The sequence below is a fragment of the Spermophilus citellus genome (genome assembly GCF_964194105.1).
Source record: "Spermophilus citellus genome assembly, chromosome: 3".
NCBI classification, from domain to species: domain Eukaryota; kingdom Metazoa; phylum Chordata; class Mammalia; order Rodentia; family Sciuridae; genus Spermophilus; species Spermophilus citellus.
In genome coordinates, this window is record NC_138184.1 from 29,900,329 (window position 1) to 29,918,860 (window position 18,532).

General features: G+C 42.6%; 1 protein-coding gene across 2 annotated transcripts in view; it reads left to right on the top strand.

Moving 5' to 3' along the window:
• The window catches only part of SUSD5 (sushi domain containing 5), a 60,279-nt gene extending 46,580 nt beyond the window's left edge, over positions 1-13,699 (top strand). Inside the window, exon 5 of one of the 2 annotated variants that reach the window (XM_081286814.1) lies at positions 7,511-13,697. In XM_081286814.1, coding sequence (XP_081142940.1) covers positions 7,511-8,811 — 1,301 coding nt within the window. In that variant the 3' untranslated portion in view covers positions 8,812-13,697. Of the gene's footprint in view, positions 1-7,510 lie in introns of both variants that reach the window. The other variant, XM_081286815.1, reaches the window with a different exon arrangement.
• Positions 13,700-18,532: the final 4,833 nt, after the last annotated feature.

Below are 18,532 nucleotides of genomic sequence, written 5' to 3' on the forward strand. Positions count from 1 at the left end.
AGACAAAGTCTCACTGAGTTGCTTAGCGTCTTGCCGTTGCTGAGGCTGGCTTTGAACTTGCGATCCTCCTGCATCAGCCTCCTGAGCCGCTGGGATTACAGGTGTGGGCCACTGTGCCCAGCAATTTCCTTGATTATTAATGCTGTTTAGACACTTTATCATATGTGTATTGTCTGCTTGAACATCTCATTTGAGAAATGCCTCTTCAGTACACTTGCTCGATTTTCTACTGGGTTGTCCGTTCATTTCACGGTTATTTGTGGGAGTTCTTCACATTATTCTGGACACCAGAACTTGCAGTGTTCTATATGGTTGCAAGTGTCTTCTGTTAGGCAAGTTGCTTTTTCATATTCCTCATGGTACCTTTGATGAATAGAATTTAAATATAATTCTATTTATTAATCCTTTCTTTTTAAACTTTTTGATAAAAAACACACAGCAACAACAAAAAAAAATCTACCATCTTAACTATCTTTAAGTGTTCAAGTCAGTAGTGTTTCCTTCTTGTGAAAGAGTTCCAGAACTTTGTCATCTTATAAATCTGAAACTCTATATTCATTATACAACAACTTTTCTTTTACTTCTTCCTTCAGTTCCTGGTAACCACGTTCTACTCTCCATCTATGAATCTGACTACCTGCGGTACTTCATTTGAGTGGAATCACACGGTATTTGTTTTTCTGTAACTGGCTTATTATAATGTTTAGTATAATGGCCTCAGCATTTAGCCTCTTTGGAGCATATGATAATAATTCTTTCCTTTTAGCATCACTTTTGCACATTTTTAAAAACTGGGTTCAGGAATTTCCTTATTTCTCAATTCTAAGGGTTGACTTGTGTCAAATGCTTTTCTGAAGCTCCTTTTTATAAAAGTTAAACCAATTGTAAATTGCTGGGGTAAGCCTAACTGGGCTTAATGTATTATCCTTTTAATATACTGTTTAAGTCTTATTACCAACGTTAATGTATTACTGGATTCAATTTGTCAACACTGTATATGAGATTTTTGCATCTATATTTAGGGAGATTGATCACTGGAAGATTTTTAATATTGTTTACAGTGACACTTCCTTTTGGCTGTTGGTTATTTGGGTAAGAATTCTATTTACCCATGGACTACATCACTTTTGGCCTCTGTTAGGTTTACAAGGAGATGGTCTATTGCTCTTGACAGGGAGCTATAGTCGATGACCTGAAAAAAAAGAAAATGAATGCCTTCTCTAGATTTATACAAGCCAGAACCAGAATGACAAAAATCCCATGGAATAAAACAGAATCATCTGTGGGTTCTTGATGGTTTGGTATGTTGGGGATTCAATGAAGCAATATATATTCCCTAGTAAACTAACACCTGGTAAGAGGCCTTATGTTGCAGATTGTGCATGAGGTAATGGCTGTGAGTTCCAATAGGTGAAAACTTCCTTCCCAAGGAAAAATGGTCTCGGAGAGTTTCTGTTTTCTGCCCTGCTCCATGATGAAGAGGACTGTTCTAGCTGAGAACACATCGATATTCATCCCCAACAGCAGAACTCCAGGAGATAATTGGCAAATGTATACTATTTTACAAAAAAATAATAATTTCTTCTGCAGTGCCACATAATACATTCTTTTTAAATTGGTGCATATTAATTATAGAGAATAGTAAGTTTCATTGTGGCATGATCCTACATGCATATAGCATAATATGGTTAATTTCATTCCTAATACTTCCCCTTACCCTCCCCTCACCCCTCTCCCTGATTCCCTTTCTCTACACTCATGGTCTCTCTTCTATATTCATGATGATTTCCCCCTCTCTAGCTTCCATGTATGAGAGAAAACATACAATACCATCTTTCTGAGTTTGGCTTATTTCACTTAACATGATGTTCTCCAATTCCAATCATTTTCCTGCAGGTGACATAATTTTGTTCTTCTATGTGGCTGAATAAAAACCCATTGTGGGGGCTGGGGTTGTGGCTCAGCGATAGAGCACTCACCTCTCACATGTGAGACCCTGGGTTCGATCCTCAGCACCAAATAAAAATAAATAAACAAAATAAAGATATTGTGCTCATGTATAACTAAAAAAATTTTAAAAAAACCCATTGTGTATATATACCACATTTTATTTATCCATTCATTTGCTGATGGACACCTAGGCTGGTACCATAACTTGGCTATGTGAATTGTGCCACAGTAAACCTGGGTATGCATTCATCTCTAAAGTATGCTGACTTTAATTCTTTCAGATAAATACTGAGGAGTGGTATAGCTGGATCTATGGTAGTTCTTATGTTTAGTTTTTTGAGGACCCTCCATATTGATTTCCATAGTTGCTGTACTAATTTACATTCTCACCAACAGTATATAAGAGTTCCCTTTCCCCCATATCCTCACCAGTATTTATTATTTGTATTCTTGATGACTGCCCTTCTGACTGGGGTGAGATGGAATCTCAATGTAGGTTTGATTTGCATGTCCTTGGTGGCTACAGATGATGTACATTTTTTTTCATATAATTGTTGGCAATTTGTACTTCTTTTGAAAAGTGTCTGTTTTGTTCCTTTGCCCATTTATTTATTGGGATATTTTTTATCTTTTTATTTGTTTGTTTTGAGCTCTTTATCCATTCTGGATATTAATCCTGTGTCAGAAGAATAGTTGGCAAAGATTTTTCTCCCATTGTTTGTAGGCTGTCTCTTTGATCTCTTGTTTCATTTTCTCTGCAAAAGCTTTTTAATTTGATGCTATTACATTTATTAATCCTTGGTATTATTTCCTGAGCTATAGGACTCCTATTCAGGAAATTGTTGCCTGTACCTATATGTTGAAGTGTTTCCCCTATATTTTCTTTTAGTATTTGCAAAGCTTCTGGTCTTATACTTAGGTTTTTGGTCCATTTTGAATTGACTTTTATATAGGGTAAGAGTTGGGATCTAGTTCCCAGTATCAATTCACTATGGCTGTCTGGGTTTGTCTTGGTGTCTTCCATTCTATTTCATTGATCTATGTGTCTGTTTTATGCCAGGATCATTCTGTTTTGTTATTATGGCTCTGTAGTATAATTTGAAGTCAGGTATTTGCTGCCTCCAATGTTGCTCTTTTTGTTCAGGATTTTTGCTTTGGTCACTCTGGGTCTTTTCTTCCTCATATGAATTTTAGGACTGGATTTTCTAATTCTATGAAGAATACCATTGGCATTTAATACGGAATTGCATTGAATATGTACATCACTTTTGGTAATATGGCCATTTTAGCAATATTAATTCTGCCAATCCATGAACATGGGAGATCTCCCCATTTTTTAGTGTCTTCTTCAATTTCTTTTTTCAGCATTTTGTAATCTTTAATGTTAAAGTTTTTCATCTCCTCATTGTTTTTCTTAAGATATTGTGAGTGAAAATCATTTTCATGATTTCTTTCTTAGGGTGTTCATTATTAGTATATAGAAAAGCTATTGTCTTTAACCATTTTCTTAATATTTATTTTTAGTTGTAGTTGGACACAATATCTTTATTTATTTATATGTGGTGCTGAGGATCAAACCCAGGGCCTCACACATGCTAGGCGAGCACTCTACCGCTGAGTCACAACCCCAGCCCTAACCATTTTTTTTTAATTAAAAGCAAATTGGATGTATAAGATATGGGGCACAAAATGACCTGTCAGATGTGAGGAGAGTCAAGTTTCTTTTCACCTCTCTGCCTTGTTATGATGAATCTACTAGCAATGAAGAGGGAGTTCTGCTGCATGCCCTTTTAAATTGATAGAGGCCAAGGCACCAAGGAGAAGCTAGGAAGAAAATAGATGTTCTCAGCAAGTAAGGAAGTGTGTGTGTGTGTGTGTGTGTGTGTGTGTGTGTGTGTGTGGTTCTTTCCTGTGTGTATTTACAAATATTCAACTAGACCTTCAACAATGGCATCTTTTCAGAGGATCTTTGGGGGTTATGACAGACTACAGGTGCAAATAACTAATTCCTCATACTTTGGAAGTGGTCACATAGTCCCTTTGTGTTTGAGAGACCACTTCTGGAAATAGGTCTTGGTGCTAAGCAGTTATGAGGCAGGGGTGAAGAGAATCTCAGGGTTTGAGCTACTGCAATGATTATGATTCCCCCCACCAGAATTATTTACTTTTTCAACTGGCTCAAGCATATCTATAGGAATGCCTGTAAGAGGTCAGGCACTATTCCACTCAGGGACACAATGTCTAGGTCTTTTCCCTCAAGCAACTCATAGCTAGTGTATTAGTTAGCTTTTTCCATGTGGTAGACCATCCCCATAAAACTTAGTGACTTCCAGCAACAGAATTTATTTGGCTCCAATTCTTTGAATCAGCAGCTGAGGCTGGGCTCGGCTGGACTGTTCGTCTGGTATTGATCGGGCTCACTCAAGTGAACATGGTTAGTTTTCAGGTCAGCTGGAGTTGGCTAGTCTGGGGTAACCTCAGTTGGGACACTCATCTCTCCTGCATGTGGTCTCTCATCCTTCAGTGTCTTGGGCTTGTTCACATGCAGCCCGAAGGGTTCCAAGAATGAGAAGGAGGGCATGCTAGACTTCCACTGCCTTCTATGGGTCAAAACAGATGATGAGGCAAATATAGACTACAGAGATGGAAAATGGGTCCCACCTCTTGATGAGAAGAGTTTCAAAGTCAAATGACAAAAGGATTTGATAAAGGAAAAAGTGGAGAACTGTGGCCCTTTGGGCAATCCTTCTAACACAGCCCATCAGTAAACATGGTTGTGTAAGCAAACAGTCTAACCACCTTATCCTGCAGTTGAAGATTTAACTCAGCCATCTCAAATCTCCATCTGGATTCAGTATGATTTGTTTATGTGTTCTGTGTCAATTTTAGAAAAAAAAAAGTTTTGTCTCAATGGCTTTTATTTCATTTTATTGTATTTTAAAGAAAGAAAGTTCTTAAATGCTTATTTAGCTTCTATACCCAGAAGACCTTTGAAATTCAGCTTGATATGTTGTAAATCTGGGAGAGTCTGTCCCATGTGCACAGTGGGATTTGTTTGGTGAAGGAACTGGCTAGTGCAATTCTTGGAGCGATAATGTGACAGGAAATGTGCACAGAGTCAGCACCGGGACCCTGGGTTGGAATTCTACAAGACTAGTCAAATGGCCCAGCCATCTGATAGTTTTTGCCTAGGAATTTGTGAATAGGACACACTATGGTGGAAGGTCCTCTGAAACAATTATGAGACTTTCCTTTTCTAAGCATAAAACATTGACATTTATCAGCCATGTTTGCTCTTCATTCTTTTCCATTTGGGGCCTCAGCCCACAAGTCCATTGAATGGGCTTAAATTTTATCAGAAAGGATTAAAAAATTTTATATGCAAATCTACAAGTCATTAAATAAGCAAGATATAGAGTCCTGTTCTCTCAGAATCTTTAGGAATAAGCCAGAGAGCCATGAGTCTTGTTTCAGAGTCCAGAAATGTACCACACGGTACGGTAGTGTTCATTGTAGACTGAGATTCTGGAGCACTTTGCATTGTGTTCTTTTGAAGTTACGAAGTGAAGTGGAGGAACTCTTCTGTTTTAATATCTAAGTGTGTTTTCCAATAAGACTTGACTTTCAAATACAATTAAGAGAGGTAAAACCTAAAGCGCTCCTCTCTTTGAAGGATACCAGTTTCTGGAGCCTTCCTGACCTGCATGATTCTGTCACATAAAGCTATTCTTATATTCTGGTCTTCTAACTATGGCGCCTCTGTCTTTACTCAGTTGGATTCAGAATATTTTGCAGCACAGTCCCACTTAGAAAGTCCTACAAAAGAAGAGATCCATATTTTAAAACATGCATTTAAAAAAAAATTAGTTACAACAAATTGTAAAGCAACAGATCGGCAGATGATCAAAAAATTAACGACGAAATTTAATCACCACAAGGCCAAGAAGTATCATGTTGGGAGGGAAAGGAAGGTACTGGGAATGAGATTGATCAAATTGGGTTATGTGCAAGCACAAATATGACATGATGAATCCCACTATTGTGTGTAATTATAATGCACCAACAAAAAATAAATTTTAAAAAGTAGAATGTTACCAGCTTCCCCAAGTCCCTGCTTGCAGCCAGACCCAGTCCTTACCCTCTCTTTTCAGCTCAAGTGTAGCCACCATCCTGGCTTCGAATAGCATAGGCTGGTTCTGTTTGGTTTAAAACTTGGTGCAAATGAATCACCACAATTGCCTGGCTTGTTTTGCTCAGCATTTTGGCTCATCCATCTATGTTGTTGTGAAAAGCTATGGTTGGCTCATTTTCACCGATTTCCATTGAATGAATGCACTATAATTTATGTATCAGTTCTGCAGTTAATGGGCCTTCTTATTGTTTCCAGTTGTGGCGATTATGAACATTCTTATACATGAATTTTGGTGCCCATATGCACTATTACTGTTGAGTATATAGGAATAGAATTGCCATGTTGCTCCCATATGTTCAATTTTAGTAGGAATGCCCAGCTTTCCATAGTGGATGTGCCAATTCATACTCCCACTAACAGTGCTTTCTATCCTTGTTAACACTTGCTACTGTCAGTCTGTCTATACCATATGGGACTGTGCAGTTGTAACTCATTGTGACTATAATTAGCATTTCTCTCTTACTAGTGAGGTTGCACACCCTCTCACATGTGTGATGAATCTTTGGATAGCTTTTTTTGTGATGCATCAATTCACGCACCTTGCCAACTCTTCTATGGTTTGTCTATTTAGTACTGATTGGCATGTGCTGTTTTTAATTTCTGGATACAAGCCCTTTGGAGGTTACATGAATTGCAAATATCTTCCCCAACTCTTCATGGTGGCTTTTGATGATCAGAAGTTCTTAATTTAATACAGTCCAATAATCTATTCATGTGGCAATACCACAGCTTTGAAAAGTAATCCAGTTTTGCAGTAAGTCTTCAAATCTTGTAGTGTAGGTCTTCCAGGTTTTTCTTCTTTTTCAAGATTGCTTTGTCTGTTCTTGGTCTGTAGCATTTCCATACATTTTAACATCAGTTTGTTGTCTGAGATTTTTATTTAGAACTGTATTAAATCCATATAGATCAATTGGGACAAACTCAAACATTTGAGCCTTCCATTATACGGTCATGGTATAGTTCTTCATTTACTTAGGTCTTTCGTTTTATACATCAATATTTTGTCCTGTCCCATGTAGAAGTCTTTCAAACTTTTTGTTAGATTTATTCTTAGGTGTTTGATTTTTTTCACATACTTGTAAATGACATCCTTTACATTTTTTTGTTTTCTGTTTATTGCAAGTATCTAGACATATTTGATGCTTTCTATTGAATGTAGACCCAATGTCCTTGGCAAACTCACATATTAATTGTAATGGTTTGTCTGAAGGTTCTCTGGGGTTATCTATGACACACAGTCATATCACTGTGAGCCCTAACACTATTATTTATTCTCTTCCTGTCCTCATGCTTCTCATTTCCGTTTCTGATGTTCTCACTGACTCTGTGGCCTTTGGCCTAATGAAGTCTTTCCCTCTTTCCTTCCAGAGGAAGCTGAGGCACTTATTGACTATGAAGATAATTTCCCTGATGACAGATCTGTGTCATTCAAAGAGCTCATGGAAGATTCCCGGACAGAGGCAGAAGAGGACAGAGGTCAGGAAGAAGCCTCTGAGGAGGCCCCAAAGCAAGACCGTCTGGTCTCCATTTCTGTAGGGAAGGAACATGCAGCCTGGGATAAAGCATCTGTGCCAACCACAGGCTTGTCTGGCCCTGAGAGCAGTGTCCCCACGGACTGGCCAAAATCCCAGCTAAACCAGAAGTACTCGCTCTGGTTTCCTGCTGAGACTTTCCACAAGCCTGAGTTGGAAAAGGACGTGGATGATGACACCAAAAAGCAGTTTCCTGCTGGAGACAATCACAGTGGAGCGAAATTGGTCCCAGGTGAACCCGAAACCAAGGTGATCTATGGTAGCACTGAGGGCCCCTTGGGGCCTTTTGTGGACAGAAATGACAGCAGGGCAGGGGATCCAGTGGTAAGCAGCAGTGATGAGTCCTGGTTAGATGGGTACCCTGTGACGGACAAGGCTTGGAGGAAAGAGGAGGTAGAAGGGGAGGATGAAGGGGACAAGGGGGATGGGTCAATAGGACAGGATGAAAGTGTTCTCGTGACTCCTGATCAGCCCATCCTCGTGGAAGTCAAGAAGCCCAGGAGCACGGCTCTCACACCAAGTGAGGACACGACCCCCAGTTCAGTTCTTCCATCTCAAATGCTAGATGTGGAGGCATTGGCTCTCAGGCCCATGAACGTGTCTGAGACAGAGGGTCCCCCCAATAGAGATGATGACTCCACCAAGTACCAGCCAACTCTACCTTGGAGGCTCACCACAGATGAGTCTCCCATGGCCACCCCACCCCACGAACTCACCCACTCGACCCTGGAGACAATGACAACAACTGCTGTCCACCAGATGCCTACCCACATCCCCTCAACTAGCACCGAGGCCACCATGCTGCCAGTGGAAACCACTGTTCCTGAGGTCCAGGACAGCTTCCCCTACCTGCTGTCTGAGGACTTCCTAGGACAGGAAGGCCCCGGGCCAGGTGCAAATGAGGCAGAGTTTCTTCCAACTCTGGAGCCCTGTGTGGGAGACGAGTGTCCCAGCCTCAGCAGAGGCCCCGTGATCGCCACCATTGTCACAGTCCTGTGCCTACTGCTGCTCCTGGCAAGTGTGGGGGCCGTGTGGGGTTACCACAGGTGCCAGCACAAGAGCTCCGTGTACAAGCTGAATGTCGGCCAGCGGCAGGCCAGGCACTACCACCAGCAGATTGAGATGGAGAAAGTCTAACCACCTTTGGAGGAAAAAGAACCGTGGGACACCAGAGCGCAGGTGGAATAGGGCTCATCTTCTTTCCCCGCAGGTCTGTGTTCTGTAGGCTGAGAAGTGTCTCTGGAGACACCCGGCAGGGCAGGGAGGTTTTGGTGGCTTCGTGACATAGGTCGATGTCTCCTCAACCATCTGCTCTGGAATCGATTGCACTAAGACCTGTGTGTGGGCCCTGATTCCAAACACAAGGTCCAAAATCACCTCTTGCTTCATCAAAATGTTGTCTTCTTTTCCTTTTTTAAGAAAGAAAAGCACTGACTCCGTATCCTGAAATTTTAAAAGTAGACTTAATACACCAAGCCTCTGAGGGCACAGTGTTGCTGGGGACAATGACGACTGCTTGCTGACAGTGGGATACAGAAAAATAAGAGGTCATTTCCTTTGAATGTTGTGACGTTGCTAAGGACAGATGAGCCAAGAACCAGGGCTCAGTCAAGAAACTCTGGTGTTTCCTTTTAATTGTTTGTTTGTTTGTTTGTTTTTGTTTCTTTTTCTTTTTCTGAAATTGGAGAGAATTTAAGGCAGACATTTTGCTATGGGGAGGAGTGAAGAGACACACATCCACCTCTGTTCCCTCCATTCTGTGGAACAGCCCAACATTGTTTAAGAACAAGGTGAGCTTTATACTAGGAAGGATCATTTCCTCCAGTTGTTCTTGACCAGTCTGTGCCTAGGAACATCTTGGAATCTTTGTCAGGACTAACAAAACTCAATCTTTAGTTTCCTCTCAGGATTAACCATTTGTCTGAACTCCAGTAAGAGGGAATGACATGGAGGAAAAAAATATTTGAAGAAAGCCAAAGATTAGATGTCAAGTGCTACTTGATGGAGATGAAGAATTAAAAAGGAACATGAAATGACCTGTGCCCATCTATTCCTTACTTATATGGGAAAGTCCATCCAGGCTACCGAGTAACCCGTTTCATAGCATCTAGATCATCCCATATAGAGATTCGGCAAGTATTATTTATGACAGTGGCTCTCAAAGGGTGGTCCTCAGAGCAGTCACATCAGGGTCACCTAGAATCTTGTTGGAGATGCAGGTTCTCTAGGACCACCCCAGACTCAGGAAACAGAAACCCTGGGGGTGGGTCCCAGCTCTGGCTGGCTTAACAAACCTTCCCGGAGATTCCAATGTGTACTGAGCGTGAGAGATATTGGTTTATATCATAAATTGTGAGCTTTGAGGCCAGCTGAAGCTTCAGAGGCACAGGAGATGAGAGTACCCAGGGTCTGGCATAGAAACCAGGCATGGCCTCTTGTACCTGAAGCAGTGTTTGGAGCTACCAGTGGGCCACCTCCAACAGCCTCCTGACCACTGGCCCTGAAGCTAAATACATCAGATTCTTCTAATACAAATCACCTTCTTAGAGATAGTTTTCAGTGGTAAAAAGTGACAAAGGCAGTACATTTATTTTGAGACACTACTGGAGTCCAAGTGCTTCTGTGTGGCACGAAAGAAATCCTCATCATGTTTTACAATTGAAAAATGGAGGGTGGTGGTTTTTTTTCTATGGAAGAAAGAATTTCCGTAACATGTTTGCTACCCTGCCACTTCTTTTCAGTGCAAGCTTTGAAAAATTAATAGACTAAGTAGTTACAAGACAGTACAGCTTAATCAAAGATCTTAACCCCCATAAATGGGTAAATGAAGGCCTGAAGTTACCAACTGTTAATACCTATGCGTCAGATGAAATCTAGAATAATAGGAAGGAAATGTTTTCTCTATGTAGCTAAAGCAGAACACTGCAGAACAAAAGCCAGTGGCTGTATATATTTTACAATTAGATTCTAATCTATTGCAGGATAACTTTTCTATTTTTAACTATATAAAATAACCTTTGTCTCAACATTGGGACTCTATTAGCAGCTATTATTATGTAATAACCCAGAACATTGAACCTACACCGACACATAAATAGGTAATATTAATACAATGTATTAATAAATTTATTACAAATTATTAATACATGTAAATATATTTTTCTGGAGATATGAATTGCAAAGCAAATCCAGCACATCAGTTTTTAAGTTTTCTTTGATTTGATGTCATCTAAATTGGTGTTACAGAATCAAAAAAATGTTTGTCAAAAGGGAATGATTAAAATAAACCTAAATTGTTTGCCATTTTGCATGTTTTGAGACTGGTAAATGTTTGGTTGATGCTCATAAAAACTGAGGGAAAGAGAGGTTTCATTAACACAAAGCTTCTGATATATTTTAAATAAATAATTATTTCCCCAAACCATTGTTGAATGTATTTTATTTCTGGCTTACCACATTTTTTTTTAAATGGTACCAGGGAATTGAACCCAGGGGTGCTTAACCACTGAGCCATATCCCCAACCTTTTTTAAAACTTTGAAACAACTTCTCACTAAGTTGCTTAGGGCCTCTGTAAGTTGCTGAGGCTGGCTTTGAATTTGCAATCCTCTTACCTCAGCCTCCACAGCCACTGGGATTACAGGAGTGCATCACCACACCTGGTCTTTTTTTTTTTTTCCTCTTTTAAGAATTATTTAGTAATCTTGAAAATAACATCGTAATACTTGCTATATTTACACTGCCCTCTCTAAGCATAACTCTCAGCCACCTTACCTCCTACAGCAGGATTTCTGGGAAGTCTACAGAACCCTTGCCCCCTGCCTTTGTCACCCGAGTCATAGAGGAATGGTTCCTGCCCCAGCAGAACAGGCATCCCTGTGACCTTTTTAGAAGTGCAGACTCTCAGGCCCTGCCCCAAACCTGCTGAATCAGAAGCTGCATTGAACAAGATGCCCCGGTGATGGATGTACATAGTAAGGTTTGAGAAACATTGGTCTAAGAGACCAGAACTGATTACCCTCTTCTCTCAACTGATGGGACATTCAAAGGAATAATTACAGAGGGCTAAGAGGAGATAGTTCACAAAGATATGGGCAGGGTTAAGAGAACCATCAAGGAATGGTAGATAGCTGGTGGGGACCCCAGCGACAGAGCTTCAGCAATAGGAAAGACACTATAGGATAAGAGCTCTGGCCTCAAGAAGCAGCCACTGTTTAACTGTAGCATGAAAGGAACATGTTTTTTTGTTTGTTTGTTTGTTTGTTTCTTTTTTAATTTTATTTTTTTGGTACTGGGGATCGAACCCAGGAGTGCTTTATTATTTACCGCTAAGCTACGTACAACCCCAGCCCTTTTTTATTTTTTGAGACAGGGTCTCTCAGTTGTAAGGATTTTGCTAAACTGGGGAGGCTGGCCTGGAACCTGCAATCCTCCTGCCTCAGCCTCCCGAGTAGCTGGGATTACAGATGTGCACCATCATGCCCAGCCAATATGGGGTTTTAAAGACTCGGATCTCTTATCTCTCTCTGCAGTGTCTTGAAGGCAGGTACCATTGAGAAGTCAGAGAGCAAGGAAGCCCAGGCATTGTGGACCATAGGAATCAGGGAAGGGTGGGAAAGAAATTTAGTGGAACAAATAGGGAGATCCAGCTCAGAAACCACCAGCACTGATCCCATCTGCCTTTTGTCCCTTTCTACCTCTATGTCCACCAAGGATCCATGCCTCCCAAGTCATACCCCTCTCAGATTCCCCTCACTAGGCAGGAAAACTCATCTTCCAGTTGCTGCAATGCTCATAAGCACATAATTGTACACTCCTCACCCAAAGAACTGTCTTCACCCAGGAAGTGAGACCCATCTTCTACCCTGCTAGACTGGATATATGGGGATAGAAAAGACCAGACTCCTCACCTCCAGCAGGGACCAGCTTAATGGTATAATCTCCAGGGATCCCAGGAGATCAGGATGAAGCTGGTCCAACGACACCACATCCTTGCTGGTTCCTTCCTGCTTCCCTCCCACCCCTTCTCTTGAGAGCACTCCATCACTGGCATAAGGCTTTGCTTCAAGGGATCTGGACTCAGCACAGTGATTCACACTCAAACTCTTCCTCCCTACCCTTCTACTCCTCCTCAATCCAAAATCTAAACTCTTTCACTGTGTGCTCTGGGATTCTTGGGTTAACATAGTTTAAAAAAAAATTGTTGTGTTGTCAACTTCTTCTTCAGAGAGCCGAGGTCTGAACCCACCATAATGTGGACTTCTTTGTTTTGGGATGGCTAGTTCCTCCCTCCTTCTCTCTACTTTCTCCTTGCTTGCCCTTTAGAGACATGTATGGTGCCGTTGCTGTTGGCAGGCATGCCTGAAGAGGCTTTGAATCCAGATTTGAAACCAATTCCAGACTTTTTTTCTTTTTTTCCTAGTGAGATCCCAGATCTCCTCTGAAAGAGAAGCTTCCCAGGGAGAGGAATGAGCCCCTGCTGCCTTATCATACCTCAGCCAGCTCCTGGCTAGCCAGGACCGCCTCTGCTTCGGGCAACCCAGGAGTTCTTGGTATGAAGGTTCTGCTTTGTTAGATGACTGTCAGAAATTTCATGGACCTGAGAAAACAGAGCTCATTACAACATGTGTCCTGAAATGACTGGGTGTGGCTAAGATATTCCCATCCAGTGGATAGAAAAGAAAACAGTAATAAGGAAAAAAAATTAAAGTGGTTTTTGTTTGGTTTGGTTTGGTTTAGTATGAGGAATTGAACCCAGGGATGCTTTACCACTGAGCTACATCCTCACTCCCTTTTTTAAAAATTTATTTTCTATTTTGAGACAGGGGCTCACCAAGTTGCCTAGAGCCTCACTAAGTTGCTCAGGCTGACCTCAAACTTGTCATCCTCCTGCCTCAGCCTCCGGAGTGGCTGGGATTACAAACGTGTGCCACCACATCTGGCTAAAGTGATCTTTTTAAAGTGTCTGTTTCCAACTATTTTCCAAGTTCTAATTTTCTTTCTTTTTTTTAATTTGCTTTAATTATTTTTTTAAATTTTATTTATTTATTGGTATGTGGGGCTGAGCATCGAACCCAGTGCCTCACACATGTCAGGTGAGCGCTCTGCCGCTGAGCCACGACCCCAGCCCAATTCTAATTTTCTACAAGAGTGAGATCATACATACCACCCTGGAAAAAGACAGCAGTAATAACTTTTATAATTTGGTCCAGGGGCAGCCACCCCTAAGTGAGAGATGAAACTCTGGGATCCAGTTGGGATCTATTGGCCACATTGCCAAATTCCTTCCTATTCTTTTCTTGTAAAATGAGACATCAATATCTTAGCATCAGCTCTAACAAGATACTGAACCAGATCATTCATTCAACAGGCAACCAAAGCCAGGTACCTGTTGGGGGAGAGGTATAGGTGCTAGGGTATTCCTGCTCATATGCCTTCCCTGGAGAGCAAAGCACTCTGTCTATAACCATTGGTGCTCCTGACTCTTATTTTTTGGCACTGGGGATTGAACTCGTGGGCACTCACCACTGAGCCATGTCCCCAGCCCTATTTTTTATTTTATTTAGAGACAGGGAGCTTACTGAGTTGCTAAGCACCTCGCCATTGCTGAGGCTGGCTTTGAACTCGCAGTCCTCCTACCTCAGCCTCCCAAACCCCTGGGATCACAGGCTTGTACCACCACATCCAGCTGCTGATCCTGACTCTAATTTCCAGGTAGGAATGGGTCAGTGAAGGCAAAACTGGGCTGTTGTGGTGTCTTCTTTTGCAGGGAGATGCCACAGGGACAGGCGTGGGGACCAGTCGTGCCCCCGGCTACAGACACAGGAAGACCAATGCACAAAATCTTTGACTGAGGCCTACTTTAGTCTCCTCCCCCCACACCCTTGTACATAGTTTAAACTCTCCACACTGGGTCATTCAAACCCAGAGTCACCAGAAAAAAGAAGTCGCTGTTTGGGGGATGGCAGATGATCAAGAGTTCAGACAGCTGCGATGAAGGATTAGTTGTGGTTTTTTCTCAGTGCCTCACTACAAACTGTGCTGCAGACCCATGTTCAAACACTATTAAATGAGAATGTTTTCCCTGGCACCGATCCACTTTTTCCCCACAGTTTAAGTATTGAATTTTTTTTTTCTCTCAAACTGAAGTAGCTTCGGTTTACAGCTCACATTTAAAACTTAAAAACGTTATTTCCATAAATGTTGGCAGAAACCGGCCACCGTTTTTTATTCCATCTGCAGTCATAATAAAGTCTTTCCCATTGACAATCTAACAAATCATTTTCTGTTTGCCACTGAATGGGGTTCCATAAAATTTTTGTGCTCTTAAAATTCCCTTAATAAGAACTCATAAGAGCACACATTTCCTTCCTAAGGCAGCCTTTGTGGTCTGTCCCCAGCGATTCTCCTTTTAGATCCCAGAGGTGAGCAAAGGTTAGTGGCAGTCTCAAAATTTAGAAAGGTATTCACGTGTCAAACAGGATATCTTGCGCTACATTTCAGTCCGTTGGTCATTTTAAAATACGTGCATATTCATAAACTGCCCCTCAGCCCTGAGCAGTGGCCACGAGGGGTGGCCTTTGGACCTTCACGGTGGGTGTCTTCCACTTGGATGCCCGAATGGCAGTGGGGCTGGACAGACAAACCCCAACGGCAGTCATCTCCCCAGGACCAGCCTGAGGAAACCAAACAGGGAGAGCATTGTGTTCCGTGCCATTAGGGCAGAGGGAAAATGAGGCATCTTAGAGGAGACCTGGACCCTCCTACAAAGCTTACAAATGTGCTTGGCTTTTCAAAAGACCAAACTGATGCTGAACCTATGGATTCTCAATCCAGAAGTCTTCTAGGCTCTTCCAAGAAACACACTCAGGGAGCTGTTGGGTTGAGCTATTGAGTGCAGCCTCACACTGGGGTTTCATGGTAGTTTAAGAGGAACCAGGCACTTTAAAAAAAATCTGGTTTTGTTTTCTTTGAAAAAGGTTTAGTAACTCAGCTCCTTAGTCAAAGATGTTGACCACACTGTCACCAGGGGATATTGCTAGGGTAGAGGCAGAAGAGTCCTTTTAGTGTGAGAGTGTGTGCGTGTGCGTGTGTGTAGGGGAGGGTTCTGGGAATTGAACTCAAGGGCACTCAACCACTGAGCCACATCCCCTACCTTATTTTTTATTTTATTTAGAGACAGGGTCTCACTGAGTTGCTTAGTGCCTCACTAAGTTGCTGAGGCTGGCTTTGAACTCGCAATTCTCCTTTCTCAGCCTCCCAAGCCACTGGGATTACAGGTGTGCCCCACCTTGCCCAGCTGAAGGGGCCTTTTAACCCTAGTGAAAGGGGAACAACTTCAGAGAGTGAAGGAGGACCTCCCCCACCCCACTATGTGGAACAACATCCTTTACTAAAACTCACCCCAGACTCTAAGGATGAGGACCAAATGGTAGCTCTGCAGGGCACATGGAGGAGGGAGCAGGGAAGCCCAACCCAGGCTGGTCCCTGTGGATGTCTCCTGCCATTCCTTCATGCAGCTGGGGAGGACAAGTGCAGCCAAGAGCTACAAGGACAATTAAGCAGCTGCTGGGTACACTATCTGCACAGACTCAGGAACCCCGAGAAAGGCATCTACTCACTGGGTCCCCCACTCCTTTATAGCCTTGTCTTATGACCATCCTTCCCACTAACTTCAAAAGGAAATTTTTTCCTGGTGGAGTAGAGGGGTGGGGCAAGGACAGATAGAAGAACCCAGCAATCTGTGGGCAAAGGCCATCTCCCTTACCAGGAAGCCATATAACATCTGACTCATCACTGGGCAGGAGGGCACCCCCAACTGGAAGGATGTTGTGGTCACAAGTGCACCCATTAAAAACACTGACTCTATAGGCACCACTGTCATGGTGCACGCCTGTAATCCCAGCGGCTTAGGAAGCTGAGGCAGGAGGATCTTGAATTCAAAGTCAGTCTCAGCAATTTAACAAGGCCCTAAGCAACATAGTGAGGCCCTGTCTCTAAAATAAAATATAAGAAGGGCTGGGGAATGTGGCTCAGTGATGAGTGCCCCTGGATTCAATCCCCAGTACCAAAAAAATAAATAAAAAATAAAAATAGAAATAAAAAAACACTGACTCCTTTGGCCAAATAGTCCTGTAGGGATACAGACTGTTGCCTGTGGGTTAATTTAGCCAGACAGGAGTGGTAGGTTAATGTCATGGGCTGAGTACTCTGGAAAGGTGACCTGCCATGGGGATTCTTGTGCTGCAAGGGAAAGAGGACATGTCTTGGCAGGGGAGGGGTGGTGAGGGGAGCAGGCATTGCAGAAGTACACATAGAAGGATCTAGAAGTTGCAATAGTATGGTGGAGGGTGAAAACGAAAGCTAGAAAAACACAAATGTGTTTATTACCCCCAACAAATCACCATGCTACCAAGACCCAAAACACCATCTTCTTTTGTTCCTTTCCAGGGCACTATGAGAAAAATCTTGTCTCCCAGTGGGGCGCCTATAATTCCAGGGATTTGGGAGGCTGAGACAGGAAGATCATAAGTTCAAGGCCAGCCTCAACAACTAACTTAGTGAAACCCTAAATAACTTAATAAAACCCTATCTCAGAATAAAAAATAAAAAGGGCTCAGGATGTGGCTCAGTAGTTAAGAGCTCCTGGTTTCAACTAGACAAGTAGTTTATGTGAAGGAACAAATTCTAATAAAGTTGTTTCCAGAACCCCACACTTTCCTGGCTTTCCGACCCCCTTCTCAGTCTCTGGTTGATTTCTCATTTCATAGAGGGCCCAGTACTCTTTCCAATTTTTATTTGTTTCTTTGTTTTTTGTTGTTGGTGGGGTTTTTTTTGGGGGGGGAAGAGGGGGAAGGTACTGGGGACTGAACTCAGGGGCACTCGACCACGGAGCCACATCTCCAGCCCTATTCTGTATTTTATTTAGAGACAGGATCTCACTGAGTTGCTTAGCACCTTGCGGTTGCTGAGGCTGGCTTTGATCTCCCGATCCTCCTGCCTCAACCTCCCGAGTCGCTGGGATTACAGGCGTGTGCCATGGCATCCAGCTTGTTTGTTTGTTTGTTTAGTACCGGGGATTGAACACAGGGGAACTCAACCACTGAGCCTTATTTTGTATTTTATTTAGAGACAGAGTCTCACTGAGTTGCTTAGCCAATGCTGAAGCTGGCTTTGAATTCACGATCCTCCTGTCTCTGCCTCCTGAGCTGCTTGTGCCACCGCACCCAGCTCAAATTAACAAATACATGAATCTAAGTGGCTCCATGGAGCCTCAGGGCTTCAGGTGTTATTGCCATGCTGATAATTTGACAAACTCCTCCCAGATCCCTCACAGCCAAACTCAAGACCCCAACTGAAACATGTTGGCTACTGGTGACCCACAGCCCTTTTCCAAAACTGCCCTCAGCTGAAGCAACTTGCCTTCAAAGATTTCTATACCTCCAGGGAACTTCCCACAGCCAACAACGGACTGTCCCGGGTTTCTCCCAAGAGCACCCCCATAATAAACAATGTGTGCTCATGTGATATCCCTGTCTCCAGCTCTGCTGGGGACCTGACCTCAGAAATCTCTCCAATTCTGTTTGCAGCCTGGACCTCCCATCCCAATCTCAGACCACAGGCTTTCCACCAAATTCCTTCCTCCCCACATACCGAATCTTCCCCATTTCAGTAAATGCAACTCCATCTTTCTCTTCATCCAGGCCCCAAACCTTGACGTCATCCTTACTCCTCTGTCTCCTACTCCAACCCAACCTGTCAGCAAATTCCGCGGGCTCTGCTTTCAAAATAAATCTAGATTCTGATGATTTTCACCACTGCCATGGCCCCAGATCCAGGCCTGCGATCTTGTAGTATCT